The sequence below is a fragment of the Dipodomys merriami genome, unplaced genomic scaffold (assembly GCF_024711535.1).
Source record: "Dipodomys merriami isolate MVZ:Mamm:240054 unplaced genomic scaffold, mDipMer1.0.p SCAF_52, whole genome shotgun sequence".
NCBI classification, from domain to species: Eukaryota; Metazoa; Chordata; class Mammalia; order Rodentia; family Heteromyidae; genus Dipodomys; species Dipodomys merriami.
In genome coordinates this window covers 7,647,211-7,671,857 of record NW_027206091.1, presented here as the reverse complement: position 1 = coordinate 7,671,857, position 24,647 = coordinate 7,647,211, and the positions used below count along the sequence as shown (strand labels likewise).

The following is a 24,647-nucleotide window of genomic DNA, read 5'->3' as shown; positions in this document are numbered from 1 at the left end:
GGGCAGTGGTGGTAGAGGGAAGGAAGGTCAATGTCCCCAGGGAAAGAGGGTCTCACCAGTGCCATCCTCATTCACCATGCCCAGCCCCTCTGCCTTGTTCTGCCTCTCAAAGGCATTGAGGTCCAGGACACTGAGGGAAGAAAGATTGGAGAGATGTCATGAGATCTCTGCCCCCTCCCCTCGATTCCAGGACCTGAAGGGCCACAGGAGACTGTGTATCGCCAGAAATCAAGAGGAGAGCTGTGCACTGACAGTTTAGGTCTGTAATCCTAGGTACTCAGGAGGCTGAGATATGAGAATCAAGGTTCTAAGCCCACCCAGGCAGAAAAATCCATGAGGCTCTTATCTCCGATTAACCAGCAAAAAGCTGGAAGTGGAGGTATGGCTCAACTGGTATAGCACCAGCTTTGAGCAGAAAAGGCCAAGTGAGAGACTGAGACCTTTAAATTCAAGCCCCAGTACTGGCTGGCACATACACATGCACACGTGCATAAATGCACACACACGCACACACGTGCGCGCGCGCGCACACACACACACACACACACACACACACATAAATGGAGGCAGAAATGAGTAGACAGCAGAAGCAATGGGGACCTTGAGCCTCCCCAACCCCAGATCTATGAAGTAAGGCAGGGCCTTACTTCAGGACAAAACACCTGTCAGCTGAATGTGAGGAAGCAGAAACTATCAACTAACAAAAGCAACACAAGAATGGACAGAAGTCAGTTAATAACAAGAGGCAAAGAAAGGGCCATCAGTAAGAACCCAAATACCCTTGAGTTCTCAACAATCTCCTGGTTCTACCATGTGGAATTCATAATATTATTATTTTCTGTGTTAGTCCTGGGGCTAAAACTTAGCATCTGGGTGCTGTCCTGGAGCTTTTTTTTTTTTTTTTTGTCATCATGGGGCTTGAACTTAGGGCCTGGGTGCTGTCCCTATGCTCCTTTTGTTCAAGGCTAGCACTCTACCACTTTGAGCCACAGTGCCACTTCTGGCATTTTAGTGGTTAATTGGAGACAGGAGTCTCACAGACTTTCCTGCCCAGGCTGGCTTTGAACTGTGATCCTCAGATCTCAGCCTCCTGAGTAAGCTAGGATCATACATATGACCCACTGGTACCCAGTTTATATTATATTTTAATCAGAATAATTCCCTCTACTGCTTTCTCTTCCCCTGACCCACATTAATTCTTAGAATAAGCTCTCTGGCAGTTGAGCTTTTCTTTTCCTAGCCCACCAGAAGTGGCACCGGAAGCAAGGGCACACTGCCATACCCAGCAGGACTGAACTGGAGGATGGATATTAGACTCCACCTGCATGTTTGCATGAGTGCCTGGATACTCTGGAAGAAGCCCACTTCCTTCTTATCCTTCAGGTAGTCCAGCATTTTCTGCAGAGGAAGGGAGTGATGTGGGAGGCAGAATCAGAAGTCAGGGAAGTAGGCAGCTCCCACGTCCCTGAAGCCTCCTCCCAAGAACCTGTGCCTCTGGTACCTGCTGCACCTCTGCATTGCCTCCATTAAGGATGGAGATGCCCAACTTCAGGGTGGAGGACACCATGGCGCCCGTTTCACCTACAGGGAGCAAAGGGGGAGTAAAAGCAGTTCCTCTGATTGGCTGTTACCACCCAACAACCATCCAAGAGATGGGGAATGGTAGGGAGGTGGGGGAGGGGCAAAGTGTGCCTTCTGTGTTTACAGGGAATGGGAGCACTGGAGGGAAGGAGAACAGGTAGGGTGTCTCAGAGGAATAGAATGAACGTGGCACAGATGGGCACCTTTGCAGGCACTGATCATCTGTAGTACCATCTCAGCGGCCCCCCGGTTGTGCAGCCGTGACTGTTGATACAACAGCCTCTGCTTCTCCATCTCCTTCTCCTGGGGCAGAAAGGAGGCCATGAGCCCTAATGAGTCTAGCATGTCCCCCCACAGCCTCATCCCTCCACCTCTGCCCTCTGGGGGCCTGACACTTCCAGAAAGCACCCCCTTTCAATTGTGAGCTCTTCCTGTCCCTGGTGACTTATGTCTTTCATTTGTACCCTGTACTTAGAGCAGGGTCTAGGCACAGGGCTACACAGATTGAAGCTGGGCATGGAGCAGCCTTAACTTGGGCCCCATGAACTGCTTCTCCTTTATCTTTCTTCCTCCTCTCCCTCCTCCCCCTCCTCCTCCTCTTCCTCCTCTTCTCTATCTTTTTTTTTTTGGTCAGTCGTGGGGCTTGAACTCTGGGCCTAGGCACTGTCCTTCAGCTCTTCAGCTCAAGGCAAGCACTCTACCACTTGAGCCACAGCACTACTTCCAGTTTTCTGGTGGTTTATTGGAGGTAAGAGTTTCATGGACTTTCCTGCCCGGGCTGGCTTTGAACCGTGATCCTCAGATCTCAGTCTCCTGAGATGACAGACATGAGCCACCACACCTGGCATCCTTCTGGGGCGTGGTCCTGGTGCTCAAACTCTGGTCTTGGGTGCTATCTCTTGGGTGCTGACCATTATATATATAATGGTCCCAACTACCTGGCCCCAACCTACCTCAAAAGACACCTCAGCCTCTTCTTCTCCTTCAGCTTCACCATTCTCCCCTCCCTCCTCCATATGGCAGCTCTGGGGAGTGGCATCAATTAATGGTGATAAAAAATGAAGGAGATGCCCCATCTGTCCACCCTTAGCTCAGTCAGGGGCCAAGTACTACAGGGGCAGGAACTTACCTTTGCCATGATGTCAGCATATGCCATGTATAGGTAATCCTCATCTAGTTTACTGAGGAAGTAAGTAAAGAGAGAGTGTTTGGAACCCAGAGGAGTGGGGACTACATCTCCCCTATCTGATCACAGCTTCCTAACTGCCTTGGTAAAATCAACCCAGAAACATGAGGCTGGAAAAGGTCCTCACCTCTTTTCAGTCAGAGCAGTGCGGCTAAAGTGCAGGACCAACTGGTGCAAGGGGTCTGGCTTCTTCTCCTCTACTTCTTCCTCCTCTTCCTCCTGCTCCCCAGCTTTCTGAAGGAAGAGGATGAATCTTAGGGGAGGGGTTCCTGGAGTATCCTCTAGTCTTCTCTCATAGCCCTGGTAGGCTGGAGGGTTTGTTGTTGTTGTTGTTGTTTTGTCAGTCCTAGGGCTTGAACTCAGGGTCTGGGCATTGTCTCTGAGCTTCTTTTGCTCAAGGCTGGCACACTACCACTTGAGTCACAGCGCCCCTTCTAGCTTTTTCTGTTTATGTGGTACTGAAGAATCGAACCCAGGGCTTCATACATGCTAGGCAAGCACTCTACCACTAAGCCACATTCCCAGGCCTGGAGGCATTTTTCTCTTCGCCTGTATCATGTATCCTGGTGCTACTCAATACAAGGGATGCATTTCTATACTTCCCCTACTCCTCTCTCCCCCCCTTTTTTGTGATACTGGGATTTGAACTCAGGGCATCACACTTTTTACCACTTGAAGCACATCTTAGTTTTTCGGCCTTAGTTATTTTTCAGATTGGGCCTCACACTTTTACAGGTTTGGATTTGGCTCTTCCTACTTATGCCTCCCATGTTCCTCGGATGACTGACATACTATACAATGCCCAGCTTTATTGGTTGAGATAATACCTAACTTTGCGCAGGGCTTAGGGGTTAGGAGGGTAGCCCCAAAACATGATCCAGTGACTCACACCTATAATCCTAGCTATTCAGGAGGCTTAAATCTGAGGATTGTGGTTCAAAGCCAGCCTGGGCAGAAAAGTCCCTGTGAGACTCTTTTATCTCCAATTAACAACGGAAAAACCAGAAGTAGCCCTGTGACTCAAAGTGGTAGAGCACTAGCCTTGGGCAAAAGAGCTCAGGGACAGACCCTAAACTGGGAATTCAAGCCCCACAGCCAACAACAAAAACAAAAACACAACCAGTGGTTCACGCCTATAATCCTAGCTACTCAGGAGGCTGAGATTTGAGGATTGAGGTTCAAAGCCAGTCTGGGCAGGAACGTGTGTGAGACTCTTATCTCCAATAAACCCCAGAAAAACGGAAGTGGCACTGTGGCTCAAGTGGTAGAGCACTCACCTTGAACTGAGGAAGTGCCCAGGCCCAAAGTTCAAGCCCTTTGACCGACAAAAAAACAGAAACAAAAACAAAAACCCACATGATCCTACCCATTGTATAGTTGGGATTACAGGTGTAAACCACCAATTCCCACTTTCATAGCTCTTGATGTGGAAGGTGCCCTTACCCCATCTTGCCCCCACCTCCCCAGGCAGCCCCACTGCTCACTGAAAGGTCATCTATCATGCGGTCCTCAAAACTGTGGTCCTCAGTCAGGATCCATGCAGCCTTGTAGCTCTCCAAAAACATGTTACATGCCCGGTGTCTGCAAGGAAGAAGTCTGAGTGTTACTGAGACCCCACCTCTTCCACATTCCCCTGCCTCCCACACATCCCACCCCCCACATTCCACTCTCGACCATCTTCATGCCCCCATATATAATATGGCTCTCCATCCTCATGACTCCCAGATTCCTTTTTCCTTGGGGGCCCTTTGGGCTTCCTTCCTTCTTGGGGGCCTTACGTGGGCAGGTTGTACAGGGGTGTCATGCGAAAACAGGCCACAACTGCCCGCCGACGTTGTTTGGACAAGAGCTTGTGCCACACTGCCTTCTTGGACTTGTAAGGGTGCTCGGTCTGGAGGGCAGAAATCAGTCTGTCATGTCCCAGGCCTTGTCCCCCTCCCAGGCCTGGATGAAACTACACATGTGTAGCCACATCTGTATCCAGTACCAACTTCCCATCTTCAGCCCTGTCTCCAGACTCAAGGTATCTTCTTCTAGTAGGCCCCATCCCTGGTCCCAAAGTTTGATGTCCCCTTTTAGTTCTAGTTAGTCCTACTAACCGGATGCCAAATGGAACACTAGGTCCTTCTCATAAAGCCCTATTTGCATCCTAAGCCCCGCCTCACACTCAAGGCTCCAGCTGAGGCTCCACCCATAGACAAAAGCTTCACCTGTAGGCTCTACTCACAAGTCCAGGGCCAGCTCAAACCCCCACCCACAGACCTGCTACTCAGCAGTAAGAACTCTTGGGCCCTACCTACCTGCTCGAGGTGGTAGAGAACTGCAGATACTTCCTGGACTCTGCGTACAATTTTCTCTGGGTCATCAGCATCCTCCTCCCGGCCTGGGAGGCCCCGATACAGGGCCATCTGCCAGCGTAGAGATGGGGAGCCTTCGACCTAGGGTGGAGAGGCAAGGTACAAGGCCAACTGCATGAGGGATCTTCTTGCTTAGCTCAAATTCTCCAACCCCAGGGTCGCCCTCCTCAGCCGTGTGTCCCATTTCCACTGCCAGGCTTCCATGGAGGAATGTGATTAAGGTCCTTCCTCTATGCCTCAAAGATAGACAGTGCTGGAAGCATTTGCTATCATTGTGATTATTCTTCTGGCCCACCCCTTCCAGCTGCAGACTGACACATACCTTTCCCTGCAGGTTGAGGTTGTTTTGTAGGAATTCCCGGACCTCCTCATCTGTGTCTTTCTGGAAAGACATTGACCCATTGGGTCACTTGAGGCCCCAGTTTCATCTTTGGCCCACAGCCCTTTCCTCTCTAGACTCACCACCCCAGGACCTGCTGAGGGGTTGTATGTTGGGGGAGGACCCAAAGGTGAGCAGTGGTCAGAGAGGAGTGTTTGATTGACAAGGGAGTCATAGAGACAGCCTGAAAGGATAGAAGGATAGGGGTCTGGCAGGATGGAGGGGGAGAAGGACAAATCACCAAAGGTCAAACAAGTGGAAAGATGATAGGGGGTGAGAAGGTACAACGAGAGTCAGGAGACTTTTTTGGGGGGTGGGGTGGGGAAGGGCTGTGAGGGATTCAGCAAGGTCAGCAGAGATCACAAGTAGTAGGGAAGGTCAACTAAGCCACTGTGTTCAGGGGCCCAAGGAGAGGTCAATAGGGAGGAAGTTTCTTAAGGTCAAAGACCAAAGCAAGCAGTTATGGGACCCTGGAGGATGCTTTGGGATCCCAACAAGACTCAACAGATTCTAGGTGGAGCTGGAGATCCTGGAGGAGAAGGGGCCTTTGGAGTCCCAGGAGTCCCAGGACTCCAAGGGGTCCTCGTAATTTTTTTTTGCCAGTCCTGGGGCTTAAACTCAGGGCCTGGGCACTGTCCCTGAGCCTCTCTGTGCTCAAGGCTAGCTACTCTACTACCTGAGCCACAGTATCACTTCTGCCTTTTTCTGTTTACGTGGTACTAAGGAATCGAACCCAGGGCTTCATGCTTGTTAGGCAAGCACTCTACCACTAAGCCACATTCCTAGTCTGTCCTTCTGATCTTTAGCATTCCAGAAGCGTTAGTAAGTTATCAGATGCTTAGCAGGATCTTGGCGGGGACGGGGGGGGGGGGGGGGGGGGGGGCGTGTCTTGGAAGATTCTAAGAGGATTCCTGAGGTTGTGCTATACAAAAGGTAAGTGGGGGAGGTGTTTTAGGAGGCTCCTTTGGGATCTCAGAAGGCTTAGGGAGTTGGGTCAGTTGATCCCCAGAATCTTTGAGACCTCAGAGGTTTGGGTGTAGTTTTGGGAAAAGGATCATTAGGATTCTGTGGAGGGAGGGCTACTCAGGACCATAGGGGCTCAGGAGGTCCCTGAAAGTCCTTGTGTGTGTGTGTGGGGGCTTATCTGGGTGTCAATAGAATCCATATGAACAGGGTCCTGAAGATAAGAGGGAGTAAGCTGGAGTGAAGGCTTAGTGGGAGCCCAGATGTTCAATTCTGAGAGTATTAGGTTAAGTAGAGGGGTCACAGACTGCTCAGTGGGTCCCAAGAGATTTGGGAGATCCTAATGATCTTGGAGGACTCAGAGGAAGATCAGGGGCTCAGCAGTTTTAGCAGGTGGTGTTAGTGGGGTTCTGTGGTATGCCTTAGGAGTCTTAGAATTCTTATAGGTCTTAGGTTTGTGGTTTTACTGGGTGCCCATTAGGAAGCTTTTTCAGTCTGCTGGACTCTGAGAATTCTGTTCCTGGGGCTTGAACTCAGAGTCTAGTCATCGTCCCTGAACTTTTGTGCTCAAGGTTAGTACCCTACTACTTGAACCACAGCCTTCCTTCTGGCCTTTTGGTGGTTAATTGGAGATGAGAGTTACACAGATTTTCCTGCCCAGGCTGGCTTCAAACCATGATCCTCAGATCTCAGCTAGGATTACAACAATGAGCCACAGGCACCCAAATTCTAAGCCTGTTTAAAGTTCCAGGTATCCCAAAGAGCACAGGGTTCAAGGTTATGGTGAAAGACTTAGTACAGGAGAGCCTTCAGGGGTTCCATAAGATCCCAGGGTCCCAAGGGCTGAGCAAGCTGCTAGGTGGGGATGAGAAATCACCAGGGCATAGCGGGCCTTGGCCAGCCCAATGAGGTCCTGGTCAGTGGGGGCACACATGTTCAGGCCAATGGGTAACATCTTCTTGAGCGTAGCCACGATCAGCGAGGTCTGCACAGAGTACCGGTCCCCCCGGCGCTTTTTCTTGGTCCGTTCCTGGTCCGAGCCACCTGACTATGAGGACATAGTGCTCAGTGTCTGCTCATGTCTCAACTCCCTGCCCCAGTTTCAAACCTGTAGCCAACTACAGCCTGGGTGCCAGGCATCCTCCTTCCAACCCCCAACAGCCTTGACCTCAATCCACAAGGTTATTCTCACCCTAACCCCAGCCCTGTACCTCACATAATTAATTTTTTTTGGTAGGTTGCAGGGCTTGAACTCTGGGCCTGGGCACTGTCCCTGAGCTCTTCAGCTCAGGGCAAGTGCTCTACCAAATGAGCCACAGTGCCACTTCCGGTTTTCTGGTGGTTTTATTGAGATAAGAGTCTTATGGACTTTCCTGCCCAGGCTAGCTTTGAACTGTGAAACTCAGATCTCAGCCTCCTGAGTAGTTAGGATTATAGGCATGAGCCACTGGTGCATGGCTCACATAACTAAATAACCCAAACCCTTTCAAATGTCTCTCAAATGCTGAGCATTTTCTCCACCTTGGATGACCCTCTCCCAGAATCCCTTGCAAAATTCCAATACATAAAACCCACCATTTCCAACATGCACAACTTCACACTTCATGTCCCAAGACCAAGTTCCCAAGAATCAAATAAAGATGCAGGCCCACCCAAGAATCCCAAGAGATCAGAGAAGTTGGGGAGCAAAAAGAGAGAGCCACTGAGAGATGACAGACAAAGAGCTAAAAGAGACAGAAGAGGCAAGAGAGATATAAAAAGATCTGGAAGCAGAGACAACAGACATCCAAAGCAGTGTTCTGGAGTCTTGAGTGCAGGGCTCCCTGGCCAGGGTTGCCCTAAGTCATGCCAACAAGAAGCGTTGGTGACAAGCTTCGGCCAGCATGCCGTCCATGGCAGCTGGTAATACTTGAGCAGGACCCAAGTGCCAGGCACTCCTGAAGGCCACACATGCAGCATTGCATTGAGTTCTCACAAGGTCCCGGGCCTCAGGGCCACTGGCTGGATGTCATCAGAGGCTCAACAGGATGACACTTAGCCAAGGTCACACAAATTCTACCCAAGTCCATCCCATTCCAAGCCTTACACCAGTGCATGGCCACCGGAGCTGCCATCTCAACCATGCCCCTATCCCTCCCCTCACTCCCCTTGACCTCAGCCCATGATGCTTGAGGGAAAGCTGAAGGTTGCTTTTTTTTTTTTTTTTTTTTTGGGTAGCAAAAACCAAAAAAAAAAAAAAAAGATAAATCAACAAATCGCCAAAAGCCAAGAGTTGGGAAGGGAGGTAAATGGTGGGGGAGGGGGAAAGAGGAAAAGAAGGAAGAGACTGGGAACTAAGGACAAAGGGTGGGTATAGGAATAGGGGGTTTCTGGAGGAATGGGGAGCTTTTGGGGGAGAGGGGAAGGGGATTGGCCAAGAGCCATGCAAAAGGTTCCAGATGTGGGGCTGACCTGTACATCTCCCGCCTGCTTCACCGGGTTGCAGACAGAGACAAGAAGGGTTACCCCAGCCCCACAGAGAACCCCGGGCCCAACTCCAAATTGTTAACACCCCCCTCCCAGTTCATCTGCCCCACTCTGCCATCCCTCTTTTAGCTGGGCATTTCAGACCTTCAGTAGGGGAGGGTGTGTTTTTTTATGACCCCCAGTTTTGAGGAGGATGGGGTGGGGAGAGGATGGGCAAGGGAGGATGTGGGATAATGGAGAGAAGAGGAAAGGGGGGGGATGGGAAATGGGGGGGAGGAGGGAGATGAGGAAGGATATGGGGAGGCAGAGGAGGAAAGGGGGTGATAGGGAGGAGGAAGTAGGACATGGGACAAGAAGAGGTGCTCTGAGGGATACAGGGACTATAGTACAGAACAGGACAGGTAGCTCATTCTCTTTTCCCCTGCTAGGTCCTCTTCCCCAAACAAAGCCATTCCCTACCTTGGCCATTTTGCTTTTGTTGTCAGCAGTCAGAAAGGACATGTTATTGATCTCATTCTGGACCACGAAGTTCTGCTCCTCACGCTTGAAGTTCTGGAAAGGAGAGCAACATTGAGGCTCAGTCAGGGAGACTAAGAAGGAAATCATAGTTACTGGCTGAGGAAGAGAACAGCACTGTGGGGGAAGAACTCACGTGGGACTTGGACCAATAGATGAAGATTTCGCCCACCATCCTGAACAGCTCCTCTGCGTTGGGATTGGGCTCTGTCAACCAGTGCGCCCTAGGTGGGAAAAGGGATTGTTGGTGGGGGCAGGGATACCCAGAGAAGGGGGACTACTAAGAGAGATGATTCAGCCATTCTGGTGAGGAGGGAGGTTCAAGGAGCAGAAGCAGCTGGGCACTGGTAGCTCACACCTGTAATCCTAGCTACTCAGGATGCTGGGATCTGAGGATCGAGGTTGGACGCCAGCCCAGGCAGACAAACTCTCTATCAACAATGGACCAGCAAAAAGCCAGATGGAGGTGTGGCTCAAGTGGTAGAGCACTAGCCTTGCACCAAAAAAAAAAAAGCCAGGCAATGGGCTGGGAAGGTGGCTCAGTGGTAGAGTGCTTGCCTTGCATGCATGAGGCCCTGGGTTCCATTCCTCAGCACCACATAAGCAGAAAAAGCTGGAAGTGGTTCTGTGGCTCAAGTGGTAGAGCGCTAGCCTTGAGCTGAAGAGCTGAGGGACAGTGCCCAGGCCCAGAGTTCAGGCCCCACGACCGGACCCGCCGCCCCCCCCCCCCCCCGAAAAAAAAAGCCAGGCAAGAGCTCAAGGCTCTAAGTCCCAGCACTAGCACGCCTATAGGCATGCACACACACACCCCCCCCCCCCACACACACAAAAGAGTAGAAGGAAAGCCAAGGGGACTGGGTTGTTCTGGGCTAAGGTAAGAAAAGTCAGGGAGCAAAGAAGGAGGGTAAGAGCATCAGGTAGGGCCAGGTGGGAATGGAGGGAGAGTGGGGATGGTGGGCTGAGGATACACTGACCTGTTGTTGTCCACATAGCGGATGAGCAGCGGGTAGAGGGCATACAGGTCCCGGCAGAGGACTGAGAACTCATCTCGCACCAGGAGCTCGCCCTCCTCTGCTTCGGCCTTGGCTTCCAGGCGCAGCTGCTCCTCCTCAGCCACCACCTTCCCTGCCCGCTTGCGCAGCCGCCCTATGGTGGGGATGAAGTGGGAGCGAAGCAGCTCTGGCCGAGCACGGCTCACGATGGGCTGAGCAAACACTGCAGAAACATGGAGAAGGGAGGGGTCACTCATGTGTGACCTCTAACCTAGCCCCTCACCTCAGTTCTCAGCTTACAACTACTGACCTATTTCCTAGAACCTGCAGTTGTCATTTGACCTCCAACCTCTAACTCCAGCATCCTCTGATTCTTTTTTTTTTTTTTTTTTTTTAATCAGTCATGGGACTTGAACTCAGGGTCTGGGCACTGTTCCCAAACCTCTTTGTGCCCAAGGTTAGCATTCTATCACTTGGGCCACAGCACCACTTCTGGCTTTTTCTGAGTGGTTTATTGGAGATAAGAGCCTCACGGACTTTCTTGCCCAGTCTGGCTTTGAATGGTGATTCTCAGATCTCAGCCTCCTGAGCAACTGGGATTGCAGGTGTGAGCCAACAGTGCCCACCTTGATTCTACTTCTGACCCCAAGCCTTCATCTTTGACATAGTCCCATCCTGTCACCCATTCCCTGACCTCTGACGTCCAATTAGTAAATTCTAACCTGATAAGTTATCCTAAACCAACATGACTCTAACCTGTCTTTAACCTGTGAGCTGGTGTGCCTATATTCAGCATCTTGTCCCACTGTGATTTCTGACTATGACCCCTTGACTTCTGTGTGTGTGTGTGTGTGTGTGTGTGTGTGTGTGTGTGTGTTGTGTGTGTGTGTGTGTGTTTTGCTGGAATCCAGGGCTTTACCTATGTAGTCAGGGGCTCTACCACGAAGCTATATCCTCAGCCTGGCCTCTGGCTTCCTATGGCAGCTTCTGACTTGTGGCCCTGGACTCTAAACTACACTCCTGAACTCTTCTGATGGAGCTTCCAAACCAAGAATCCCAGTGTTTTAAAGAACTCATTTCCCTCCCTCCCTCCCTCCCTCCCTCCCTTCCTTCTTTCCTCCCTCCTTTCTCCCTCCCTCCTTCCCTCCCTTTCTTCTACTTTCCTTTCTTCCTTCTTCCTTCCCTCCCTCTCTCCCTCCCACCTTTCTTTTTCTTTCTTTTCTTTTTTTGCTGGTCATGGGGCTTGTTTATCTCCAATAAACCACCAGAAAACCGGAAGTGGTGCTGTAGCTCAAGTGGTAGAGCGCTCGCCTTGAGCTGAAGAGCTGAGGGACAGCGCCCAGGCCCAGAGTTCAAGCCCCACGGCCGAACAACAACAACAAAAAAAAGATATCCTGGGATTGGGAGGGCGGGAGGGCTAAGAGTGTAGGTCAAAGGCTAGGATCAGAATCAGGTTCTCGGGGTAAATTTGGGGTGGATGGAGTCCTTCAGGATGGACACTGAATTTCTGAAGGGCTAAGGATGCAGTCAGAGGTTAAGAGCTCAGTCAGAACCCTCATCCCCTTATACAAAGGATCAGAGGACTAGTTTAAGAGCCTGGCTATGAACAGTGATCAGGAAATAGGTCTTTTTTTTTTTTTCAGTCCTTCAGCTTAAACTCAGGGCCTGGTCACTATCCCTGAGCCTCTTTGTACTCAAGGCTAGTACTCTGTCACTTGAACCACAGCACCACTTTTGGCTTTTTCTAAGTAGTTTATTGCAGATAAACAAGCCCTATGACCAGCACGGTCTCTCCTGCCGGGGCTGGCTTTGAACCAAGATCCTCAGATCTCAGGCTCCTGAGTAGCTAGGATTACAGGCGTGAGCCACCAGCGCCCGGCAATCCCAGGATATCTTAAGATCTGGTTCTCTCTTTTGGATCATGTGGCCCAAGGACCCCAGCATTCCGTACCCCCCACTCCCTCTCCCAAATCTTCTTGCCCTCTGACCCACCAGCAAGCCGCTTCATCCATGAGGCCTCATCGATTCCCAGGTTGTTGACGATGATTCGCAGGATGTTCCCCAGCAGAGAGTTGAGGTGGTCAGAGGTGACCTCTGTGCAGGGAGGTGGGGCCCCGGCAGGCAGGGCTGGTGGGGGAGCCTCTGGCCCACGCTCCCACCAGCGGGGCAGGTAGCTACAGAGCATGGGGAGGGTGATCTCAATGACGTGTGGCATCTCTGTGTAGCGGGCCCCCGACTCGGCCAGTCCTCCAATATCTGCCATGAGCCGCTCCAACACTGGGATGTCAGGACACATTTCCTCCACGCTGTTAGGGAGCCCCAGGACTGGGGTGCAAAGAGAGGTTAGGTCATGCCAATTCATTACCCCAAAGCTGCAGTGCCCTGATCTCCCCCACAATACATTAGAAACCCCCATATAAACTGGTTTTCCAGAGCCCATCCCTCCAATGCCACCTTCCAATCCCAGCGTTTCTCACAGTATCCCCTAAATACTTCTCACCCCAGACCTGCCTTCCTCCTCCTTTCCTTTCCCTTCCTCCCTCCCTCCCTCCCTCCCTCCCTCCCTCCCTCCCTCCCTTTCTTTCTTTCTTTCTTTCTTTCTTTCTTTCTTTCTTTCTTTCTTTCTTTCTTTCTTTCTTTCTTTCTTTCTTTCTTTCTTTCTTTCTCTCTCTCCCCCTTCTTCCCTCGCTTCCTTCCTTCCTCTCTTTCTTTCCTTTCTCTCTCTCTCTTCCTTCCTTCTTTCTTTCCTTCCTTGTATTAGGGCTTGAACAATGTCCCTAAGGTTTTTTCTTTTTCTTTTGTTTTTGTCAGTTGTGGCACTTGAACTCTGGGCCTGGTCACTGTCCCTGAGTTCTTCAGCTCAAGGCAAATGCTCTACCACTTGAGCCACAGTGCCACTTCTGGTTTTCTAGTGGTTTATTGGAGACAAGAGTCTCACGACTTTCCTTGCCCCGGTTGGCTTTGAACCAAGATCCTCAGAGCTTAGCCTCCTAGTAGCTAGGATCACAGGCATGAGCCACCGGCACCTGGCCTGAATGTTTTTCTTTTGCTCAAGACTAATGCTCTACCACTTAAGCCATGGCTCTACTTCCAGCCTTTTTGATGGTTACTGGAGATCAGAAGCTCATGGACTTTTCCTGCCTGGGCTGGCTTCAAACTGTGAGCTCCAGATCTTAAGCCTCCTGAGTAGGACACCTGACAAGCCTTCCTTTCTAGTCCCTAAAATTATACTTAACTCCAGTCTCACTCCTAGAAAACTTTACTCCTAAAATTGTTCACACCCTACCCTGTTATGTCCATTCCCCCCCCAAATCCATTCAGTCCCCAATCTCATCTATCTGAGCCCCACATCCAAATTCTCTCTCTTGAAACAATGAACTTTAGCTCTCTTCCATTTGCCTGCCAGGGGCTGAGCCCTGGGGATTGCAAGCACGGCAAATTTCTTTTTTATTTTTTGGGGGGGTCCGTTCATGGGGCCTGAACTCTGGGCCTGGGCGCTGTCCCTCAGCTCTTCAGCTCAAGGCTAGCGCTCTCTACCAGTAGAGCCACAGCACCACTTCCGGCTTTTTTCTTTTTGCTTATGTGGTGCTGAGGAATCGAACCCAGGGCCTCAGGCATGCAAGGCAAGCACTCTACCACTGAGACACCTTCCCAGCCCTGAAGCACGTCAAATTTCTTTCTTTCTTTCTTTTTTGTCGGCCGTGGGGCTTGAACTCTGGGCCTGGGCGCTGTCCCTCAGCTCTTTAGCTCAAGGCGAGCACTCTACCACTTGAGCTACAGTACCACTTCCGGTTTTCTGGTGGTTTATTGGAGATAGGAGTCTCACAGTCTCTCCTGCCCGGGCTGGCTTTGAACCGAGATCCTCAGATCTCAGCCTCCTGAGTAGCTAGGATTACAGGCGTGAGCCACCAGCACCCGGCTAGCACGGCAAATTTCTAAAAGGAAAAGTTTGATGAAAAGAAAATCTTCAGACTGGGAATGTAGCTTAGTGGCAGAGTGCTTGTCTAGCATGCATGAAGCCCTGGATTCGATTCCTCAGTACCACAGAAACACAAAAGGATAGAAGTGGTGCTGGTTCAAGTAGAGTGCTAGCCTTGAGTAAAAAAAGAAACTCGGGGACAGTACCCAGGCCCTGAGTTCAAGCCCCAGGACTGGTTTAAAAAAAAAAAAAGAAATTTCCTGCCTCTTAGTCCCTGAGATACACATCTTATTTTAACACCTCCCTTTCCCCGCTTTCCTCCCGACTGAGATGTAATGTATTTCTATCTGGTTTGGTAACTGCTGAATTTCATATCTAATTTAGGGGCACGTCCATAGGGGGCGCTCTATCTATACTTGTTGAATGAATGACTGAATGAACAACGAAGAATGAACCTATGTCTTTCCTTCCACACTCTGAGCTCAAGGATGCTGGAAAGTCCCTATATGCTGGATGGTCACCATCTCCAAAATAAACCTCAGGCTCCAAATTCCAACCCTGATTTCTCAATTCTGATTTAATGGCCTTTGGAGTGGCCTCTTGGGCTCTAGGATTCCTGAGTATGTGGTATCCCTGCCGTAGGGAATCCTCAGTCTTTGATATTTCAGACTTGGAGGCAGCATGCTAAGCAGAATGTGCCTCCCCCGCCCCCCCTCCCCCCCAGTCCACACAACTCACTGGCCCTCTCCCGCGGTGACTTTGTGGTGTACACGGAGCAGGCATTGTACTCATTCAGCTGAGGTTCCAAAAATGCCACTGGCATGGCTGCAGCCAAGCGGGCCAGGCACTCCCCAAGGGCTGGCCGTAGCCTGGAAGAGAAACTGAGCTTAGCTTCTTCAAGTCCTGGGTCCTAGTCCCATCCTACATAGAAATGCTTTCTCCCAGAATCCTTTGGAACAGAACAGTGGGCCACCCATGAGTGCAGCCCAGTCCTTTGGGAAGAATTTCCCTGCTTGTTGTAATGCTCCTCCCCAGAGTTCTTAGCATGATGTGGCTCCTGTACACTGCTCCATTCCTGCATGTTGCCTACTACAGCAAGCTTGTTTCCAGAAAGAAGCTACGGGGCTGCTAGAGCCTGGCTCTCATAGTCTACCAGGCCTTGTGGCTTCCAGCTCTTTAGCTAGTCTTCCCTTGACTTCCCTCGTGTGGCCATCATTGGAACTGCAGCTGCTTTAGAGTTGGCCAGTGCAGAAATTATGACCATCCCCTCTCCCCCCCCCACAGTTTTTCCCACATCACCCACATTTCTAATCCATGTTCCTGACCTTTCTATTCCAATCCTATACATACCCAAGTCTCAACCTATGTCCTTCCTCTCCTTACTTTTCCACATACGGGTTCCTGGTGGTTCCCAGTGAGTAGATACTGCACAGTGTTCGGTAGCAAGAGACCTGGACATCATCCACTGAGGAGAAAGAGAGAGGGTCTGGGATGAGCCCTTCATGCTCACCCCTGCCTTGCCTTAAATCCATTGACAATGGAGAATAGTGGTGGCCATCCAGCCTGCTTGTCATATATGCTTTGTGACCTGAGCAAGAACCAGTTCTCTCTCCTAGCCTGTTTCTCTGCCTATAAAGTGGGAATAATTATGGCTGGGGGCCCTTGTTTAGCAAGCATAGAACCTGAGTTCAATCCCTAGTGCCACCAAAAAATTAACAAATAATGATCAATGTTCACATGACCCCATGTGACCACAGATGGAAATCTTTTGAAACAAGGAGCCAGAATTAATCTTTGTTCTTCCTTGTTTCTCTTGTATATTTTATCTCAAGGACAACATGCTGATACACAGAGGGCCTCTTCTAGAGCTATAGTGGGCTCTGAATTGTAGCTTAGTGGTAGAGTGCTGGCCTAGCATGCACGAAGCCCTGGGTTCGATTCCTCAGTACAACATAAACAGAAAAACCCTGAAGTGGCGCTGTGGCTCAAGTGGTAGAGTGCGAGCCTTGAGCAAAAGAAGCTCAGGGACAGAGCCCAGGCCCTAAGTTCAAGCCCTACAACTAGCAAAAAAAAAAAAAGAGCTGTAGTGTCTCCTCATTGCTTTGTATCCTTTTTGGTTTGTTCTACTGGGGTTTGCACCCAGGGCCTTGCACTTGCTAAGCAGGTACTCAATAACTTGAGTCATACCACTAGCCCTTTTTGCTTTTGTTACTTTTCAAATAGGGTCTTGTTTTTTCCCTGGGTTGGCCTGGGCTGTGATCCTCCTATTTACATTATCCACATAGCTGGGATGACAGGTGTGAACCACCATGCCTAGCTTTTTATTGGTAGAAATGACGGTCTCATCAACTTGTTCCCTAGGGCTGACTTCAAAGCAAAATTCTCCTGATCTCAGCCTCTGGAGGAGTTGGAATTACTGAGCTACTGTGCCCAGCTCCTCCTTTTTTTTCTCCTCTCCCACTGCCTAGAAGAAGAAAGTAGTAAGGCATATTGGAGACCATGTGGGATCATGTGGGAAAGGCAGCATTCCATGGAAAGCAGAGAAATGAGATAGCAGGAACCTGGGCTTATGACTTTAAGACCCGCCTACAAGTAGTGTTACAAGAAAAGGAAAGTTCTAGCTTGTTTGAGCTGCAGTGACTTAGGGTTTTTGGTCAAGCAGCTGAACTCACACTTCAGTTAACTTTTACTGTCCCCTACCATTCACTTGGTGCTTTACTTCCAACAAGAAAGCCATACATTTACCCGGGCGCTGATGGCTCACATGTGTAATCCTAGCTACTCAAGAGGCTGAGATCTGAGGAGTATGGTTCAAAGCCAGCCTGGGAAAGAAAGTCTGTGAGATTCTTATCTTCAATGAACCACCAGAAAACTGGAAGTGGCGCTGTGGCCCAAAGTGGTAGAGTGCTAGTCTTGAGCAATGGTTCAAGGACATTGTCCAGGTCCTAAGTTCAAGCCCCCAACCACCACCCCCAACAGCAACAAAAAGCCACAAACTTAAACACCTGGGGACCATGCCAGGCACCAGCCATGGGTGCTGTTACTGGCCAAGCTGACCCCACCTCCACCCCTGCTCAGGGGTCCTTACAGATGACATCATCTCCAAACTGATGCTGGGCAATGTGCTGGAAGAGGGTGGTAAGGACAGGCAGCAGGGCCACAGTGGTGTAGGTGAGGTTCTGGCCCACGCCCTTCACTTGTGTGCGTGCTTGGGACACCTTGCCCAGCCGCAGGTTCTCCACCATCTTCTCGATGTCCTCCGAGGCGCTTTCGAAGAAGGAGCGGAGGCCAGCCTTCACGATTTCGGGGCCTGACTTCATCACCGTCCTAGGAGGAAAGTGGAAAAACCCTAGTTCTAGAATCAGCAAGTACTAATTTCAGACAATGTAAGAAGGGGGTGGTGGCTAAGGTGGGGGGGCTACATAGCCCTACCTGGCATCCAGGGAACGTGCCAGAATGTGAAGACAGTTGACCACAGCAGGAGCATCCGTCCCTGGATGGGAAAGAGGTGTCAAGAGCAGGAAGGAAGTACCTCCCTCCATCTCCACCCTACCTTTCCCTCTCTGATCCCACCTCCGGTTAGGTCAACATGCAAGCCCACCCTCACCTCACCAGGGCTCCCCCCTCCCCAGGCCTCCTTCATTCCAGCCATGAACTCTCTGTGCTGTCAATGTCTAGGAAGAGTGGGTTGGCACAGCCCAGGGCTGTCTCAGTTACTGTCCTGACCCCAGGACCATGCAGTCCCCATCCAGAGGAAGAACAAGGAAGGCCAAACCTGGATAGCTTTCTTCCAGTAGGGGTCAGTGAAAAAAGAAGAGAGATCTGGCAGATGGGCTTAAGAGCAAGGCAACTTACCAAAGAGAGAGACACGATGGCGGACAAGGGCAGCCAGTTTGCAGAAAAGGCTGAAGAGAGAGAATGGGACAAATGGACAGAAGGACAAGAAACCAGGAGACAAGGAGAGCATGAAGAGGAGATAGGGGAAGAAAAGATAAGGAGAGAAGACAGAAGACCAGGAGGAAACCAATTGACAGAGAAGGGGAGGGACAGAGAGATGAACAAGAGTCACAGGCAATAAGTGGCATGTGCCATGCTGTGGGGGGGGGTGCTTTTGTCAAGGTGACCTGGTTGTCCATCTGAGAGTGTTGCATCCTGGGAAACCCATCAGATACAGGAAAACCTGCACAGTAAGTTACCCTTGCCTGTCATTGCTTCTGCTTGGGGAGTTACCACTGATTAGCATCCAGCATGAAGCCTGAAGGCCGGGCATCAGTGGCTCATGTCTACAATCCTAGCTACTCAGAAGTAGCTCTAAGACTCATGGTTCAAAGTCAGCCCAGGCAGGAAAGTCTGTGAGACTTTCATCCCCAGTGAACCACCAAAAAGCCAGAAGCAAAGCTGTGGCTGAAGTGAAAGAGCACTAGCTTTGAGAGAAAGAACTAAGGGACAGCACCCAGGCCCTGAGTTCAAGCCCCAAAACTGACATAAAACAAAAAAAGGGACCAAGGTTGGGAGTAAGGAGTCCAAGATATCTAGGACCCTGTGAGTTTGGGGTCAGGATCAGAGGTCACAGGCCATTCACCTGGTGATCATTTCTTTCTCCTTGTTGGAGGCATGGCCACCACTACCCAAGACTTTGGCTGGCGTGGACAGGAAATAGAGGCAGTGGTTGGTGAAGTATTGGTTGATCAAGGGAAGCAGGATCTAGAGATGGAGGGGAAGAGGACGGGAACCAGTGAGGAATGCGAAAAAACCCTTCAGTTCCCCAGCTCCCTCCAGCTTTTGAGCCTACCTCTCACCTTTGCAAAAAATTTGATCTCCTGTTCATGTGGGGATTTCTCCACTCGCCCACTGCTGACCACAGCCTCTATGGGGGCGGGAGGGGGGACATAAAGGTCATGGTAGGTTCTTGGTGAAGGGACTTAGCATGTTCTGATGGGAGAGACTTGGGTGGCAGTAGGAAATGATGGGACATACATTCTTGGTATGAAATCAACTCTGTTAGCTTTCAGTTAAGCTCCTCTTTGTCTGATCCCTGCTAGGTCTTGGATCAAACCCTTCCTGAAGCTGAAAATGAGGAGGAAGGCAAACTGAAACAGAGGTTTTATTCTTTTTGAACTTTGCCACGAGGTTGAGCAAATGAATCAATGAAATCAAATGGAACTAGAAGTTGGTATGGATTAGAGTTCATTTTGAAATGAAAATCTACTTCCAAGTAATAAAACTATTAAAACAATAATATTGGCTCTCAAGTACCAAAAGGCAAGCTGGGTTGCTGGTGCCTCACACCTATAATCCTAGCTACTCAGGAGACTGAGATTTGAGGATTGCCAACCCCAGGCAGAAATGTCCATGAGACTCTTATCTCAAATTAACAAACAAAAAGCTGAAAGTAGAGGTGTTACTCAGGTTGTAGAGCCCTCACATTGAGCTAAAAAGCCAAGTGAAAGAGGCCCTGAGTTCAAGCCCAACTATTAGGGTACATAAACATACATGCACACAAGATTCTTTTTTTTTTTTTTTGCTGGGCCTGGGGCTTGAACTCAGGGCCTGGGCACTGTCCCTGAGCCTCTCTATACTCAAGACTACTGTTTTACTACTTGAGCCACAGCACCACTTCAGCTTTTTCTGTTTATGTGGTACTAAGGAATCGAACCCAGGGCTTCATGCATGCTAGGCAAGCACGCTACCACTAAGCCACATTCCCAGCCCCACAAAACTTTTTTGAATTGTGTCTAAATTACAACCAGCTCCACACTCCCAGTTCTCCTTTATCTGGAGCTATTGATTTCTCAGTCCCATAACACTGATCACCTAACCCAGTAAGTGATTTCATTTCCTGTCATGTTAACTGACTCCACCACAAGAATGTAGGTGCAAATGGGCAGGATCAGTGTCCCCAGACAATGGTGTCTGGAATATAGTAGATGCTCAGTAAGTATGAGCTGAAGGGAGAAGGAGTAAACTGGTTTTTCTAGGCGAGTCTTTGTAGGTGTGGTAGAAATCGGGGGCAGGGAGGGGGAATTCGTCATACCCAGGTGGGCAATGAACTCTTGGGAAATATCCATCCATCGTAGTAGCTGCTGCAGGAAGCCAAATGCGAACCGCTTCTCAATGGAAGATGTGTCCAGCTCCATGTCCTTAAGACCTCTGTGAGGCAAGGCAGGAAAAGGTCAGTTCACACAGGTCCTGTCCAGCTTTCTCACTCTTTCCCTTGTGAGTTATAGGCCCACAGATACTTTCTGTACCAGGCTTCTACTTCATCCCAGGTCCTGGCTCCTCTAGGCATCTCCCCTAGCTCTGCCTGCTAAGCCTTCTCTCTGGTCAGAGTTGATAGCCTCATCCCCTATGGCTCCACCTCTACCACAAGCCCCACCCCAAGCACATCCCTTCTGATTGGGCCTCCACCATGGCTCCACCCTCTCCTCCACCCCGCCTCTCCTCCTCCCCACCCCTCCCAGCTCCTGCAAGTGGCTTCCACCCAAGTTCTTAGCAGCCCTCTGGCCAGTCCCCGCCCTGCTGGCATGCCTGGTAACAGCATAGCCGTTCATCTGTAGGAACTTCAGCAGCTCCTGGGCCTTCTCTCTATCTCGTGCCTTCTCCTTGGCAGTGAGTGTGTCATAGGGGACCAGCAGAGGATGCGTCCCACCCCCTGAGAAGGCAAAGATCAGAAATCAGGACCAGGGCCATTCTCATTTGAAATGGTTCCTGCGCTTGAGGGTTCATATTAATTACAATAATAAAGATAGAGATAATAGAATAGCTTATGATGCTGCTATCCCTGTCCACCCTGCCCATGGGGTGGTAACCCACTTTTATTATTCCCTTTCTACAAAGGGAAACATTGAGGGGGTGGAAGAGCAATTGTCAAAAATCATACAATGACAATGACTGCCAGGACTGTAACCTAGGCCCTTGTGACTCTGGACCTGTGGCTGGGGGCTTTGGGGAAGGTGCATGTGCTGGGGTATGGGCACCCTCACCCTTGGCCTCCAATTCTTGCTTCTTCTTCCGCCCCCAGGTATTGTGGTAATTCTCTGCCAGTTGTTCTGCCATAGCCTAGGAGTGGAGGCAAGGATCTGATTCAGAGGATGCTCTCCCATCAGATGTCCCCTCACATTCCCCCAAATAAAAGATCAGAGGTCTCACCTGCAGCTCTCGGGACAAGGTAACCCCACTGAGATCAGGAGGCTGTGGATTGTAGCCTTCTCTGGGATCATAGGTCTGAGAGGGCAAGAGTGAGAAGGGGGATTAATGGATTAGCAGGAAGTGCAGGCCCCCAGAAAACTCCTCTGATCCCCTTTTTATTTTTTTAAAAATTTTATTGTAAAGGGATGTACAGAGTGGTACAATTACATAAGTCAGGTATTGAGTACATTTCTTTTTGAACAGTTTCACCACTCCCTCATTTTCTGTTCTCCTTCTTAAGGCCCTGTTTTGGAATCATCCCTTCCTCTCTTCTGCTCCGTGTGTGTGTGTGTGTGTGTGTGTGTGTGTGTGTGTGTGTGTGTGTGTGTGTGTGAATGCATGCATGCGTGTGCACGTGCGTGCATGTGCTGGTACTGGGACTTCAACTCAAGGCCTTGTGCTCTTGCTTGGCGTTTTCTACTCAAAGACTAGCACCCTGCCACCTGACACACACCTCCACTTCCAGCTTATTGCTACTTAATTGGATATGATCCCCTGGAATTGTCTGCCTAGGCTGGCTTTGAACCGCAATCCTCACATCTCAGCCTCCTGAGTGGCTAGGATTACAGGTCTGAGGTACTAGCACCCACCTGTCCTTTGATGCTTAAGAACCCTCAAATTTTTCTGCTTCCCTTTTCTCCTTTTCCTTTTCTGTTGATCTTACCTCTCCTCCTCAGCCTCTCTCCCTTCTCCACTTCATCTTTCTCTAGCTCCACCCCTTACTCAGCCTCTTGCCCCTTCCCTTGTGGCCTTACCTGTGCAGTTTGGGAAATCTTCCTTGTTTTCTTCTTTTCTGTCTTCTCCTCTTCGCCCTCCCTGGCCTTCTCTATGGTCCACTCCCAGGCAATCATGGCCTTCAAGGACTCTTTGATAGGCCAGCGATAAATCTCTTTGTCCTGGGTAGACAGGAGGGAGCAGAATTGGTAGGATGTGGCAAGAAGGAGCCCTTGGTTTAGCTTCTCTGGCCTCCAAGGAAATTCCCACCATGTGTCTAGAACTAGTCCATCCAGGAGCAGAAGCCAGAAGTCTGTCTGTCTATCTGCCTGCCTCTGTATTGGGGGTTTGAACTGATCCTTGAACTTGTTAGACAAGTGCTCTAGCACCTGCACCACTTTTGCTTTTGTTTGTCAGATAGTGTTTTATGCCTTGAAACACCCATACTCACATGTCCCAGTCTTAGACCGAGAGTCTCCTGAGTAGCTGAGAAGACAGGCATCTACTACCATACCCAGTGGGAACTCAGGTCTCTTATCTGCTCTGTAACTGAGCATTCTAAGCACATACTCAGGATCTCACTTACATGATCTCAGGATCAAGGAATCAAACTCATCCTCTAGAAACACTAGGATTCTGGGATCTCTCAGGAAGGCAACTAAGTTTGACTGAGGGCAAAGTTCATGGCTAGTGAGCCCTAACTACAGGTCTATTGAGATGCAAAACCTGGAAGGCTACCTCATTGCTTCCTAAACCTCTCAAATTTGGGAGTTTTCAAAATGAAACAACGTTGGGCCCCAAGATTGGGTCACCTTTTCAGAAAAGGTCTTGTAGGGTCTCAGCATGGGATGGGTCTTTTGCTCCTCATCTATGTTCTCTCCATAGGACCAGCTGTTTTGGATCTAGAGGTGGAGGCAGGATAACATGTAGATAACAGTGTGAGGGGACATAAAGTGTATGTGGGGGGCCCTGCAGGGACTGAGGCTCCCAGAGATCCAAGGGGTCTTAGGGACATCTGGGGTTCTCAGGGAAGATAGATGGTGGGCAAGGGTGGGTTTTCTGGGGATGGGGACTATGACTCCGACCTTGTCGAAGGCCCACTTCTCATGTGAGTACTCTGCAAACTTGTTAATGAAGGAGTCGAGCTTCTCTGGGATGATCACACTGTTGGAGGAGAGGGACCAGTAGGTGTGGGGGCTGGGTGTCCCTCTATTTCCCCAGCTGAAGCTATCCCCCCAAGTCCTCCTATTCCCAGGCCTCACTTGAGGGTCTCCACAGGCCGGGGATCAAAGTTGCCTTCAGCATCCACTGTGGCTTTTTTCTCTGTCTTGGATGAGAAGGAAGCGTCCACGTAATCGGGAGGCAGGGCCCCTGCGATGGCGCATAGACAAGGCATGGCTATGCGGTACAGCTCCTGGTCGTACTTCTGCAGAGGCCAGAAAGAAGTGGAGGTTGGGGGGGGGGTGCATGTGGCAGTCACAGCAGGCCTTGCTGAGGCCTTCATCCCTGGAGTTTCAGGAACTCCAACTCATATCCTCTGTCAACCTCCCTCCCCAAATTCACAAACCTGTATTGTGGTTCCTCTCCCTAGACCCCTCAGATTTGAAGAAGTCTCCAAGCTTGGATCCCCAAACCCTTTACACAGGTCCCCTTGGGATGGCTCTGTGTGCCCAGACCTTATGTGCCAGAGAGTCAAAGATGCCCCAGAAGAGTTTGCGTGTGAGGTGCAGCTCTTCCTCAGAGGTGACTCCAAAGTTGGCCCAGCCCGTGGGGAGGCAGTAATACTTCCAGCAGCGCTCATAGTGGTTGGTGAGAAGCTAGTGGGAGCAAGAGGGGGCACGTAGGAGGAGGCATGAGCAGACAGCAAGCAAATGAAGGCTCCAGAGGCACGCACTTGCTGGTGTTTGCAAATGATGTCTAATAAGGGAAGGAATGCTGGGCTTCCTGAGGAAATGGTCCTGGACAGTTGGTTAATGCAAAGTTAGCATTCTCATTTAGAGCTAGGATGGGCATTAAGTTAGAACTGGATTTGTCTTTCCTTTGCGGAAATAAGCATGCTAATAGTCCAGGGAGAGGGTGGTGTGCAAATATGGAAGAAGTGATCTGTGCTTATGCAAATTAGTATGCCAAATTGAAACATAAACAGTACCCCATGCAAATATATGGTAATTGAGAAGTGGGCCTTTGGTGTCCACTATGCAAACTTGAAGCATGGAGATAATTTAAGTATATTATGCAAAACAGGCTCCAGATATCTGAGTTAGGGGTATCTCCTTATGCAAACTACTATGCAAATGGTAAGAAACAGGAGAGACAGTGTGCAAATATTCAGAACAGCTATGGTACTGTTTATTCAAATAAATATACTCATTTGAATAGTGAAAGG

At 50.1% G+C, this 24,647-nt stretch overlaps 1 protein-coding gene across 1 annotated transcript in view; it reads right to left on the bottom strand.

Annotated features, from left to right (window-relative positions):
- LOC138811146 (ryanodine receptor 1) overlaps positions 1–24,647 on the bottom strand; it is a 112,854-nt gene that overhangs the window by 34,566 nt on the left and 53,641 nt on the right. The window contains exons 50-81 of the mRNA XM_069998787.1: positions 23,938–24,078; positions 23,524–23,687; positions 23,347–23,425; positions 23,074–23,163; positions 22,303–22,443; positions 21,509–21,583; positions 21,343–21,418; positions 20,888–21,011; positions 20,394–20,509; positions 19,159–19,226; positions 18,942–19,063; positions 18,215–18,264; positions 17,792–17,852; positions 17,448–17,686; positions 15,743–15,824; positions 15,098–15,228; positions 12,433–12,765; positions 10,423–10,663; positions 9,585–9,672; positions 9,392–9,484; positions 7,344–7,514; positions 5,447–5,506; positions 5,068–5,205; positions 4,546–4,658; positions 4,252–4,348; positions 2,895–3,001; positions 2,711–2,762; positions 2,535–2,606; positions 1,785–1,884; positions 1,502–1,581; positions 1,322–1,398; positions 57–130 (exon numbers count right to left, since the gene is read on the bottom strand). Coding sequence (XP_069854888.1) covers positions 57–130; positions 1,322–1,398; positions 1,502–1,581; positions 1,785–1,884; positions 2,535–2,606; positions 2,711–2,762; positions 2,895–3,001; positions 4,252–4,348; positions 4,546–4,658; positions 5,068–5,205; positions 5,447–5,506; positions 7,344–7,514; positions 9,392–9,484; positions 9,585–9,672; positions 10,423–10,663; positions 12,433–12,765; positions 15,098–15,228; positions 15,743–15,824; positions 17,448–17,686; positions 17,792–17,852; positions 18,215–18,264; positions 18,942–19,063; positions 19,159–19,226; positions 20,394–20,509; positions 20,888–21,011; positions 21,343–21,418; positions 21,509–21,583; positions 22,303–22,443; positions 23,074–23,163; positions 23,347–23,425; positions 23,524–23,687; positions 23,938–24,078 — 3,655 coding nt within the window. The remainder of the gene's footprint in view (positions 1–56; positions 131–1,321; positions 1,399–1,501; positions 1,582–1,784; positions 1,885–2,534; positions 2,607–2,710; positions 2,763–2,894; positions 3,002–4,251; positions 4,349–4,545; positions 4,659–5,067; positions 5,206–5,446; positions 5,507–7,343; positions 7,515–9,391; positions 9,485–9,584; positions 9,673–10,422; positions 10,664–12,432; positions 12,766–15,097; positions 15,229–15,742; positions 15,825–17,447; positions 17,687–17,791; positions 17,853–18,214; positions 18,265–18,941; positions 19,064–19,158; positions 19,227–20,393; positions 20,510–20,887; positions 21,012–21,342; positions 21,419–21,508; positions 21,584–22,302; positions 22,444–23,073; positions 23,164–23,346; positions 23,426–23,523; positions 23,688–23,937; positions 24,079–24,647) is intronic.